Source organism: Thunnus thynnus, chromosome 2, assembly GCF_963924715.1.
Source record: "Thunnus thynnus chromosome 2, fThuThy2.1, whole genome shotgun sequence".
Lineage (NCBI taxonomy): Eukaryota > Metazoa > Chordata > Actinopteri > Scombriformes > Scombridae > Thunnus > Thunnus thynnus.
In genome coordinates this window covers 20,065,330-20,078,333 of record NC_089518.1, presented here as the reverse complement: position 1 = coordinate 20,078,333, position 13,004 = coordinate 20,065,330, and the positions used below count along the sequence as shown (strand labels likewise).

At 40.3% G+C, this 13,004-nt stretch overlaps 1 protein-coding gene across 1 annotated transcript; it reads right to left on the bottom strand.

The window, feature by feature from the left end:
• Nucleotides 1–385: 385 nt before the first annotated feature.
• On the bottom strand, nt 386–6,576 carry tent2 (terminal nucleotidyltransferase 2). Its single transcript, XM_067608645.1, has 15 exons — nt 6,486–6,576; nt 6,004–6,158; nt 5,769–5,876; nt 5,119–5,374; nt 4,905–5,019; nt 4,737–4,825; nt 4,560–4,617; nt 3,817–3,883; nt 3,633–3,709; nt 3,394–3,522; nt 3,250–3,293; nt 2,787–2,923; nt 1,828–1,919; nt 1,614–1,693; nt 386–1,491 (listed from the first exon to the last, which is right to left on the bottom strand). Exons 2-15 carry the CDS (start codon nt 6,120–6,122, stop codon nt 1,405–1,407), a joined length of 1,458 nt encoding a protein of 485 aa, XP_067464746.1. The 5' UTR covers nt 6,123–6,158; nt 6,486–6,576; the 3' UTR covers nt 386–1,404.
• Between the last annotated feature and the right edge of the window lie 6,428 nt (nt 6,577–13,004).

Here is a 13,004-nt window from a genome sequence, read left to right as displayed (position 1 = left end):
GTCTCCACCTACATATGCCCAAAGGAGGAGTTAAAGTTGCAGATGAAAACATTAATAAACACTTAAATCTGCTAACAACTACATTATAGTCAGTTATAACACATTAATAGTTTGTACACTACTTATAAATGCTAAATAAGGGGACTTAAAAGTGTAAAGTGTTGCCCAATATGGTAGTTAGTGAGTCCTAATTACATCCCACATCCCAGAATGGTCCATTACACATTGCCCACAAATCTCACTTTGCCAAATACATCTGCACATGTATGACAGGTGCAAACATAGCCAGTGTGCAATTTAATATAATTTTGGCACTTCTATTAGCATTGCCAAGAATCCAGTGGGCTTCACATAGAGCTCAAAAAATATGAAGTGAAAACAAACATACATCTTTAGAGATTTAATTTTTTTTAAATTTACAGTAAATGTACAAAATGTACAAAAAGAGCCAAGGAAAAATATAAATCAACAAGGAAAAGAAAGAAAAAAGAAAACAAGTCACGATACCACACAGGAAAAATAATACAACACATCAGGAGTAATAATAAAGGTGAGGAACATCCAGAGACTGGCCTCCAGTGATCACCTCAGAGTCACTTGAATTGGGCCACTAACTTAAATATCACTTAAAAACAAGCTCAGTTTTCAGAGGACCTGAGAACTTAAAGATGATGATGATGAAAAAAAGAGAAGGGCCTTTAATGCAGCTGTAGAAAGAAAGTGTCTATTGAGTTTAAACCCACAATAGCTTCACTATTGACCTAGAAAAATTAAAAAACGACTTTGATGTTACAAATTGGTCAAGACATTATTTATATATACAAACATATGAAACAAATTGGCATCTTCAAAAATGACAGTGCAGTATGGCTGTAGCGATGAGGATGTAACTAAAACTGAGATCATAGGAGGTGATCTGTTAAACGTTAACGCTAAGCAGGTTATCATTTTGCGTCTTCTCATACTTGTCCGAGGATGTTATGTGCAAAAGAGGTCTGTGTCGCAACAATAACCATCTCTAACAACACTGACCATTATCCTGCTCCAGTGCAGCGTCTCTTACATCCAGTTTGAGTGACAGGAGTTTGATTTCAGAGCCCTCTGGCATCACTCCACAAATATTGTATTTTTCCTCTACTTTCACTTACTGCAATTTTATCAGTTACATAAATTTGGCAAAGGCAGCAAAAGCATTTGACAGTGAGTGCAGTATTTTCAACAGGTACTGCCACAGGACATACAGTACTGTATGTGACCGATACCGAGGGCGGCCAGAGTCTGTCTGGCTGTTAGGCTTGGAGGAAGCGGGGCTCCTGTGTCAGCAAAGATCTTACATCATTTCTGGGGAAAGGCCTGTCGTGAGGTAGAAGACTCCCGTCAGCTTGTCTAATTAGAGGAATCCCCTTATCTCCTGGATGACTCCTTATTAATGATAGCTCTGACGGGGAGGATCGAGTTCAGGTCCTTCCTCTTCTGTAGTATCCGCCATGACTGCACAGACAGAAGGAGATGAGAAGCAGGAGGATAATGAATAACTCATCGCTGGCCCGCAGCAGCTTGGAGAAGAAGGGAAAGCACATGAAAGGAGCACAGTTATCAGGACTGTCGTGTACCTCAACAAACTGAGCTTTGATGGCATCAAACTTGACCTTCTCGTGGACTGCCCTGGCGACGTTATTTCTTTCGAATGGCTCTGAAACACAAGGAATCACTCTCACTCACAGGATATGTAGCATTACTGCAGACATTTCTTACACTGATGCAACAGTTATTATTGTTGATTAATTGTTTATGGTGGTGTCCTGTTGTATCTGCTGAAATGTTTACCTTCCACACAAATGTACTTGTTTCTCCACTCTTTAGAATTGTTCTTGGGCAAAGTTCGGGCCTCTCGGACAGAGATCACCTGCTTATCCCACCTGTGTGACACCAGAACAGAAAAAAAAACAACAGCAAGGAAATGATTTAGTGTTTATTAGGCTGAAAATTAACACAAAGGCCACAGTCTCTTCTGTGATTTTACACATTTCAGCAAATTGACAACAATTTGCTCATATTTTTTTCCAACTAATCAGACCATATGATTTCTGACTGGTTTCTTACCTTTTAGGTAACCACTGGTTTCAGTTAAATTCAGTGCAAAATAAAAGCAGACACTTCATACTTGCTTGAGAAAGATAATGTGAACATGTAGCACAAGTTGCATGATTGTCCTGTGATATTGTGGCAAGTAGTTTTTCAAACTCATTCTTATCGAAGCATTAAAATGCTCGTGGAACCAACATCTGAGACTTGAAAATCAACATATTTTCCTTTTCACAACAGCAAATGTTGCCATTGCAAAAAAAAGCTCACTACAACAGATTTCAATCTTTGCAAGTTGAGTTGAAACAAATGTCTGTTAAGAAAGTAGGAAACCACCATGATGAAAACTTCATACCTGTTTAAGTATTTGATACTAAAATGTTTCTTAATTACGACATAAAACGAGTAAAATCAACCTTGTCCACCTAACAACTGTGGCATGTCACGCTAACACACATCCTGCAAACACGGGCATCCTAGTATGTCATGTTAGTGTTGTGTAAGGCCAAAGGTCGCACCTGCTACTGCCCTTCACCCAGCAACATGAAACCAGAGAAGAGGATGCAGGACAGAGGAAGGAGAGGAGAAAAGTTGGCAAGAGGAGCGGGAAGAGGAATGGGAGCAAGAAAATGAGCAAGGAAAAGAAACCATGAAAACATCTGAAACACTAGACTCACTAATGTGTTGCAATTGACAGATACCTGAAGTCTGTGGCATAGTATTTGAGAAAGCCCAGAAGCAGCTCTCCCAGAGAGGACTGGTTTCTTGAGATGTAGGGGGGGATGTGTTTAGGTCCCTCTGGAACCGCATTGATGTCCAAAAGGGGATTAAAACACTCCTGAAAATCAAGGCATATATATGATTAAAAGACTCAAAACTGAGTGGGACTGCTACTTAGAAATATGAGAGAGTTTTGCCCACAGAACTTTTTTTTTTTGTAAAATAGATTCTTTGTTTGTGATGGATGAGGTTCAAGTTCAAGTGATGCAGAAAAGTCTATTTACAAAAAGAGAGAAGAAATGACTTTATATCTGACATTTTAGTTAAAAAGTAGTAAAGTTGTAGTTAAACATACAACTTGACTTCTTAAATTGTAAACTATTCACAAAAAAAGTTTTCAGATGCATTTATTGTAACCGCCCCGGATGAGAAAGTTACACTTACTGGGTAGTCCCTCTGTAGAGATGGAAGGACTGGTTCATTACGAGCTGTGAAGGCAACAACACACAAGATAAGATTCAAAAATGAGTCAAACGCACAAATGAAAAAGAAGAAAGATTTTGTCTGTGCGTGTGATGGTGTACTGACTCTGGAGGTAGTGCAGCACCATCAGCACCAGTGTGTAGCTGCTCAACGTTCCTTTGCTGGCATCATTGATTTGATTGTGACGTGCCCATTTCTTGACAACAAGGATGATGGGTTTTATCCTGAGATCAGCTGAGAGAGAGCATGCAAACACAGCAGGTCATAACACGAAACTTTAGGAACACTTGACTTAGGAATAGACAGCAGATTTTTTTTAAGTAAAAATCAATTAAATCAATTACCATAGGCATAACTCCTCAGAAGGAATGTGTTTCTGATGCCCACCGTGTTGTTGACATTCAGATCAAACTCCAGATCACTAAAGAAGGGATGAGTGGTACCAGAATCACATTATCAATAAAATCTGACTCCAATGATGTTGTAAAAACAAGCTTCAACAGTTTTCAGTTTCAATTTTGCTCCTACCTGCCTTTCTCTCTGAACCTGAGGATTGGCACTTTGGCTCTGATCAGCTGAGTCCTTTCTACATATGCTATGAAACAAAACAAACATTGTGAGGTTTACAGTAGTTTTAGTTTCCTTTCTTTTGAACCTGAAACTCTTTTTCCACTGGGTAAATAGCTCCACCTAGTGAAATCTACGGAGAACATAAATTCTAGGGAAGAAAAGTTACTGCAAGAGCCCACAACTGATCCCAGTGCTTTTAATTTAGTTTAATAAGCAAAGCTAAGTGCGGTGGAAATTTACTGAAAGTGAACTGAAACACTGAATCGTTGTGAGGTCAACTGTTCAATTTTAAGAGGCAATTATAACCTTTGTCACACTGAAAGAGACACCTGATGAACCAGTCGAGAAGATTAGAAGACTATGACTATGATGCAGACTGGCTCCAGACAGAGATAACTATGGGAGTGTATGTGACTGTTTAAGACAAATGTTTTGACAAAGAGCTTTAAGCATCATGGATACTGAACTCTGTGTGTGAACAACTTGCTTTGTGAGCCCAAAATTTAAGTACTTTCACCCAAGACAACAGAGACTAACCAGAGAGTATTATTTCATTCATCACTAAGTAAACAGTCAGTAATTAGTTATTAGTGAATAAGTACCATGTTCAAAAATAATTTTATGTTAATAGTAGACCATAAATTATTCTTAATGATAATAATAATTTCAAATTTGCAAAAGCAAAGTTCTTCATTACTCACGCAGCGATTTGAACAATCTTTGGAGCACAGAGAGTACATGAATAGGATCATGTCTTTTCTGAAACAGAAAACAGAAAAACATGCAGGTGGTAAAGAGGAAGTGAGTATCTGTGAATGTGCATTTTACGCATACACAGCTATGGACGACAGGCAAAGGGCAAAGTCAAAGATACTCACATTTCCCTTGAGGACCAGACACAGATCAGCATCACTGCTCCGGCAGCCTAAACCGCTCATAGAGGATCCAGTCAAGTAAAGTCGTGCCACTGTGTGAGAAACACAGCTGGTGAATAAGGATCACGACAAAAAGTCAGAGCAGAACATGATTGTACACTTCATACACACCTGCGTAGACACCCTGTATGTCTTGCTGCAGCCGTGTTCGGCACGTCTCCTTCCGAACCAAATCGGGAGTTTGCTGCTGGCACGCCTCGTACAGCTCCACCATCTGACCACTCAGCTGAGGGCACAAACACATGTGACACTGATTAAACCAAGCATACATGCACACAAACAGTCAGACTTATATCAGCTACACGCTAAGGCCGTCTCACTATACCTTGTCTTTAGCATAGACCTGCAGGCTGTTGGAGCCTTCTGGGATCGCAGACACCTGAGGGTGCAGATGGGAGTGTGGGCTGTGATAAGAGCGATCATTTCCAGTGAAGGATGATCTCGAGGACCCTGCGATCTCTTGGTCATGGAGATGGAGGGGAGGAGGGATCTGAATTGGAGGGGAGCTTATCAGTGGGCGGGAAGAGGAGTCAAGGCGCTGACGCTTCACAACATGGTGGCTGTATTCATCATTACTCCTCCTGGAAAAACATCATGATAAAGGAAACACATGCAGGAGATGTTTAAAAATCCCCTCCCAGAAATGTTTTAAGATGTTTATAAAATGCTCTGATTACTGAACCAGGATTTGATTCCAAACTATTTGTGATGTCACCAATCATGCTAGTAGGCCCACTCCTTAAAATCAGATTTTTCAATGAGCACAGAGAAACTTTCCACTTTCTGCAGATGAAAGTGAAAACATCCTTCTAGTGTCAAACTCTGCACATACAGTACATCATTCTGTACATTGAGGCTCAAACATTCAACTGAAGGAGCAAGAGGAAAAACACATTATTGAGCGGAGGGAAACTTTAAGACATAGAGGAATGGGACAGTTGATTCAGAAGTGAATAAATGGGGTAAAATACATACTTGCGTCCATTGATCATTGTTGGTGCGTGAGGAGGAGGGACCCGGGAGGTGGATGGTGTGGGCTTCCACTCATATGGAGGCAACCTCTCCGGTACAGGAACATGGAAACTACCAAACACATATGCAAACATTACTGTACAGGACAAAGGCAGAGGAGTGACTTTTGCGAAACTGTTGCTATTTAACTGATGCTGCTGATGTCTCCCAACACCGGTAGCTCCTTCGTCAGGCTCACCTGTTGACACCAGCAGCTCTTTGATGGTTGTAATCGTAATATCGGGGCACAGCGGGCGGCGGGTACGGACCATGACTGTAGACTGACCTGCCCCTCGGTGCAGCGCTGCGGGGGAACATGCTGCGGTTCTTCACGGAGCTTCAGCATCAACTCCGCTGATGACAATGACAGAAAAAACAGAAGAAGTGACAAAAACAGTCGTCTGAGTGAACAATGTACGAAGAGCTGTCGCACTCACCACTACTGATATCACGACTGAACAGTTACTAAGGAAACTGAAACTTATGGGGCAGCGCAGCCAGCTAGCCAGGTTAGCTCTCGTTCAGCAGCTCACTAGGAAGCTAATTCAAACATCGGTAACGATGCTGTTACGTAATTAAATCTGTTGCTCTGAACAGTCGTGTGAAGAGTATATCTATATAATTGTGTCACTGAACGTTAAACATGTTTACTCAGAGACTGGAGTCATCTGTAACACTTACCAAACTGCATGTGTGTCACATGTAAACAAAACTTAAAATGCTAATTTCCTGTTCCCTGCGTACATACTTCCGCATTGATTTATGACGTAATAGAATTCAATTTAAAGGGGACATAGCCCTGCGCTCGTTAAAGGGACAATCCACCCGAAAACAGAAGGTTACACTGTGCAGTGAAATCTGGTAAAACACAGCAAAACAATAAGACTTGACTCGATGAAGCCACTAGATGGCAGTTATAGAGACTGATCCACACACTTACACCAAATTAGCGACTGTCTCTGCAGGCTCTTAATAATGTTTCAGATAAGGAACAGTTTCTTCCTCCTCGCCATCACACTCATAAACAGTTAACTCAGGCACTGTGCAATAACCCTGTCACTATAATACCCACTGTAACTACAAATTATTGGATATTGGAAATATTTTTTAATGGAAGATTGGACAATTTCATTGAGAAGCATAATTTCTCGATGGACAGTCAGTATGGATTCAGAACAAACAGATCTACATCAATGGCGTTAATAGAAGAAATAACCAGTTGTATAGATAATAAGAAGTATGCAGTGGGAGTATTTAGAGTTTAGAAAAGCATTTAATACCAACGGTCATGATGTATTACTTGATAAAATGGAAAGGTATGGTATCAGAGGGGTTGTGCTGAATCAGTTGAAAAGCTATATAGGAAAAATATAACAATTGGTACAGATAGGTGACTACAAATCAACATGTTGGATATTACTTGTGGAGTCCCACAGGGGTCAGTATTAGGCCCTAAATTGTTTATTTTGTATATATAAATTACATATGTAAGGAATCAAGGATATTGAAATTTGTTTTATTTGCGGACGACAGCAGTATTTTCTGTTCTGGGGAGAATTTGCAGCAGCTTTTGGAGGTGGTTATGCCCGCAATGAGTAAATTAAAACCGTGGTTTGACACAAACAAATTATCATTAAATTTGAACAAAACTAAACTTATGTTGTTTGGGAATCATAAAATAAACAGACACATACAAGTGATGATAGATAATGTTAATATAGAGAGAGTATATGAAAATAAATTTCTGGGTGTGATATTAGACCACAAAATCTGCTGGAAACCTCATATAAGATATGTGCGAGCCAAGTTGGCAACAAGCATTGCAGTTCTGGGAAAGCAAGGCACATTCTGGATCGTAAAGCATTGTACACTCTCTATTGTTCACTTGTATTACCATATCTGAATTACTGTGTGGAGGTTTGGGGCAACACCTACAAAAGCACCTTACAATCATTATGCATGCTATAAAAGAGAGCCATAAGCATAGTAAACAATGTAGGATATCATGAACACACTAACAAGCTTTGAAGTTCAGGGATCTGGTGGAATTTGAGACTGCACAAACAATGTTCAAAGCAAGAAATAATTTACTTCCTGGCATCATACAAAAAATGTTCTTAGACAGAGAGAAGGGGTGAAACTTAAGAGGAAAATTTAATTTAAAACAAGGTTGTGTTCACACCAATCTTAAAAATATGTGTATTTCAGTTTGTGGGGTGACTTTGAGGAATGGTCTGGATGAAGAAATCAAACAGAGTAAAAATATCACACAGTTTAAAAAGATGTACAAAAAAAACAATTTTTGCGAGGTACAGAAATGAGGAAGGGGAATGTAACCCTCTCTAATGGTGACACTGTTGTTATTGGCTTTCTTTTTTTTCTTTTTTATCACATTATTGATTTGATAATGTTTGATTATGTATGAAGAGGATGAACATAGAGGTTTAGTTGTGTATGATGGACACTGGAGCAGATAGTTGGACTATGTGAATCTTTAAGTTGATTGATTGGGGGTCAGACTAAAATGTTGCTTCTTTCTTCTCCTTTTCAGACATGTGATACATATATATGTGTGTGTGTGTGTGTGTGTGTGTGTGTGTGTGTGTGTGTGTGTGTGTGTGTGTATGTGTGTATTTGTGTATGTATATATGTATATATGTATGTGTGTACATATATATATTATTTTTTATTTTATATAATATTTAATGTTCAAAATAAAGCTTATTCAAATTCAAAATTAAAATTAAAATTTTATATATTTATTTTAGTTTAAAATACAAAATTTGCAATACATTTCACTTCCTGCTACACGTATATAAAGTTACATGTCATTTTTAAAAAAAAAATTGAAACAGTTTCACCTCTATATTGTCATTGTTTGTGTATATTTCTGAAGATTCTTGTTGTTACTTTGTATGAGTGCATTTGGAGCCACTATACCGGATTCAAATTACTTGTATGTGTAAACAACCTTTGTCAATAAAGATTATTGTGATTCTGATGATAGTGCATATGCAAATGTCTTTAATTTGAATAAATGGCGGGCTTACAGCTGTAAATCAGATAAGCCTGCATCCTAGTAAAATCATCATGGCTGCTGTCACATTGCCCATTATCCATTGTGTGTGGAGCAGCACCAGTATTTATCTCAGGATGACATCTTCACTGCAGTCTGTATCTGCTGTTCTGTTCTAGGACTGAATTGTTCAAACTCACAAATTCTCTCCAATGCTATAAACGTAATATTAATGTATTCTGTTTCAGGATGAGTTTCCCCAGTGTGGGAGAAAAATTACTGACTGTGATGGAAATTTACTGAAATGCTGTAGTTTTGTACTGAGACGCTTAGTCTCTGTTAGGACAGGGTCATTCATGACGCTCATAACTATGTGTTTTCTGGTATACTTCATCAGGCTCCAGCCCTAAAGATAAGATGTGTCCTTGTAGGAGATCAGTGTGTGTGTTCAGGCTGTCTCAAGGGTGGGAGATTGAGTGGAATCATTGCCTCGTTTTACAATGGGTTGTTTGTTTGTGTCTGTGTATAAAGTGTGAGGATTCTCTGAGTAATAATCATTCTGTATGCTCCATTCAAGTGTACACTCTGCTTCCAGGGCCCTGAATAAATGCTTTCTTGTGAGTAAATCCATTATGGTATTTGAGGGATTAGATAAGAGTGATGGAAAAACAATCGGACTGACAACCATTACTGTCATTAAGCAATACAGACACAAAACCTTGAGCGACTCCTTCTTTATGGAGCGACTCCAGACACTTGAGATCCTCGAATACATGTCTGTATCTTCAGACTCTCTTGGTTCCAGCTTTGGATTATCAAGATATGACGGGTTGAGCACTGGCATACAAACATTTTTAAAATAAGTGATGAGACGTTTAAAGAGTTAGCTATTTCCTTACCTTTTAGGGATAAATAAAGTATGTATGTGTGTAGCTGTCTATCTACGTATCTAAAACAATTCACACAGACTAATGATGTAATCATGAAACTGTATAAGAGCCGAATATGAAGAATAAGAATAATTACAAATATTCATAAGGATGACAAATTAATTCTTTTTAAAACAAGTTACAGGTTAAACTTTGTCTTTGGACGTCGTCAAACATTCTCTAAAAGACAATTGATTTATTGATGGACAATAGCCCAAATAACATAGAACATTATCTATGTTATTTAATGGGTTGTCTATTATTAAATTCCGTTATAATGAGGAAAACAGTGAGTTGTTCACTGATCATAATAACAGAAGCTTCACCTCAGGGTGCTGTAGGTTCAGAAAAATGGGTGTTAAACTGGGAAATTATATATTACTTCCTTAGAATTTTTTTTTAGCTCTTGGTGAGCAGGCTACTTTCCAATAAACTTATTATAAAACAACACAGGATCAAATGGCATCAGTCCCTTGAGCACCGAGTGACGTCACTGCGGAGGACGATGTCGTGACGTAGGCAGTTCAATACTGACAGTGATCTGTAGGAGGGAAGCGGATGCATCAGCCAGATGTGGAGCGGCTTGGAGGAGGGGGGTGTGCAATAGCTACAGCACAGAAACTGCAGTATATTTTAATTTATGCAAACGACTCCACAAAGCAGCACTGATAAGGATGGCAGGAATTTTGTCATGTGTGTGATCAGTAAAAAAAAAAAAAAAAAAAGCCACCAATTGATGTTGCAGAAGCACAAAAGAAGCTGCAGCTTTCAAGTCCGAGAGTCCCATCAGAAATCAGCTTAGTTATAGATATGCACTGGTGTGGAATAGCTGTGAAATAGCTGTAGTCTGGGCGAGAGAGTGGGGGTGTAGCCTGTGAGCCTATGGTAATGAGAGAGAGAGGGGGAGAGAGAGAGAGAGAGAGAGAGAGAGAGAGAGAGAGAGAGAGACGCGGGTGGACAGTGTGATGCTGTGCGTTATCTACTGGCTAAATGAGGGTTGTCTTTCCCAGTTCAGGCAGCAGGGCTTCTCCACCCTTCCAGCGAGGATCTGTAATTTACACGACAAAAAGCACGGCGCCTGTCGGATCTCCATTGGACTCTGCGCTGGATCTCCAACAGCGCCACTGCTGCTGCTGCTGCTGCTGCTGCTGCTGCTCCATCATCACCACCACCACCACCAAACGCGCAACGCCAAAGGAGGAGGAGAAGAAGATCTGATTTCAGTGCCATGTGCAGAGCGACATGTATGTGTGAATTCATGCGGTGACAGCGGAGTGGGAATGGAGCAGTTGTCATCAAATTCCTGCAGACGCACCGACGGTGATAAAGGGGAGGCTGTCGTGTAGAGAGAAGACCTTCATACGCAGCAGCCAATCCGAGAGATTCATTTTTATTGCCAGCGAAAAGGATCAGTGGTCAGGTGTCGCCTTTCATTTCAACCACAACAATGGGGTAAGTGTGATTATTATCCCACAGGCTGACACACTGAGTTCCCTTTCCCTCCTTTCTGTATTCATTTCAGCTGCAGCTGCCTCACAGGGTATATGAACTTCCCTGCCATGGAAACCACACCAGTGTAACATAATAATGACCTAGGTGAATGCGTAAAAATGTATCTATCCGTCTTATAACGCCTAATAAACCAGATGTTGGATGTATAGTTACGGTACTGTAGGCTTTCTGACATGTGTGGTTGAGTAGTGATCTTCTGATGGCCTTGATGTGCTACTCACAAAAACAACACATATTGAGGGATATAAAGTGACATATTCCTATTTCCCCTCTAAAAAATGGTCTGTTTGGTAAAAAAAAATACAAAATACATACATTTTAGGCCCACAATGCTGAAGTTCCCCCCCTTCATCAAACTTTCCGGATCATAATAGTGGGTTAATCTGCAGTGGTTCGCAAATGGAACTACCTTGGGGTCCTGAGCTCACCAAAATGAATTAAAGTTTAAATTCCCTATACTATTGCGCTAGAACAATGAGAGAATGAATAATGGTGCTATTTTTTGTAGGTCTCGCTGTCCCACTGTTTACTCCCCACCTACATTATAGACAGTTATGTAATTCTGAATGAGGGCATGTGTAACAGCAGCATTTCTTCTCAAATATTCTCAAACGGAGATCTGTGGTCTGATGTTCTGTACATCCTGTTCTGGGTTCCAGGTTTGGGAACCGTGTAATGTTAGAAGCAGGCAACTGTCAGAAGCTACAAAGCTGCACAAGGCTCTTGTGACAGTAAGTGGCTTCCTGTCTCTATGGCAGCACGGTGACCGCTACCTTACACATCCTCAACAGCAGGCACCCATGAGTGAAATATCCGACTGGTGCGCAGCACTGCTCATTTGCATGTCCCCTAACCCTGAACACAGTGGTCCATTTCCCCTCACCAAGCCTGCCGTTCATTAACGACTGTCTCCCGCAGTTCATTGTGATTAATTGCACAGCAGGAGGTTAACAATATGGCACAGGCATGGTGCAATTTCAAGGCATCAGCCAAAATTCCTGCATTAACTATTTACAATACACTGGAGGATTCTCAGGCGCCCACTCTGCCCTCCTACAGTGTCGGCAGCACATCATTCAGCGGTCTCCCACTCAGCTTCAGCTCTCCACTGGGCTCTGGCATACTGGTGACTAAGTAACTGTTATGCAACTGACTCAATGACTCAATTGATCCACAATGGAATAAATTGTAACTTGTGCTTCAAAGCACAATGCTGCATACAGTGTGTGCTTGTGTGTTAATGTAAGAATATTTGCAGGTGCAAATGAGATGAAAGTGGTCGTAGGTGCAGGTCTGTTGTCTGGCTGCCTATTTAGCAGTAATGGCACAGACAGATAGAGTCATATTTCACTTTCAGCCTCGCGGCCCAATACCAAGTCTCTTACAGCTCTAATGGTAATGGCACAGTGGAGAACATTCGTGTTGGACGAGAACTGGAGATGCTTATCAACACTCTCTGGTGCGCTCTCACTTCCTTGGGCAAATACAATCAATGCACAGACGGACTCAGTTTCTTTTCTTTGTCTGTGCTTGTGTGAGTGTGAGAGAGAGAGAGAAAGAGAGAGAGTGTGTGTGTGTTCACAGGCACAACTCAGGTCATCTAAGGCGTTCCCAGTAGATAGAGCAACAGGGAAATTTCTCGTTGATGACCTCTCTCTACCTTAAATAAGATCTACTCGCCCTCAAGCTCTACTCTGTTGGATTAATGAAAAACTCTGGAAACAAGGACAACTTCTATAGAGA

Coding starts and splice junctions, on each gene's coding strand:
- tent2 (XM_067608645.1), bottom strand. CDS start 6,122: ATGTTCCCCCGCAGCGCTGCACCGAGGGGCAGGTCAGTCTACAGTCAT. Junction 4,618..4,736: donor GTCTGGTCCTCAAGGGAAAT/GTGAGTATCTTT, acceptor TTTCTGTTTCAG/AAAAGACATGATCCTATTCA. Junction 3,523..3,632: donor TCTGAGGAGTTATGCCTATG/GTAATTGATTTA, acceptor GCTCTCTCTCAG/CTGATCTCAGGATAAAACCC.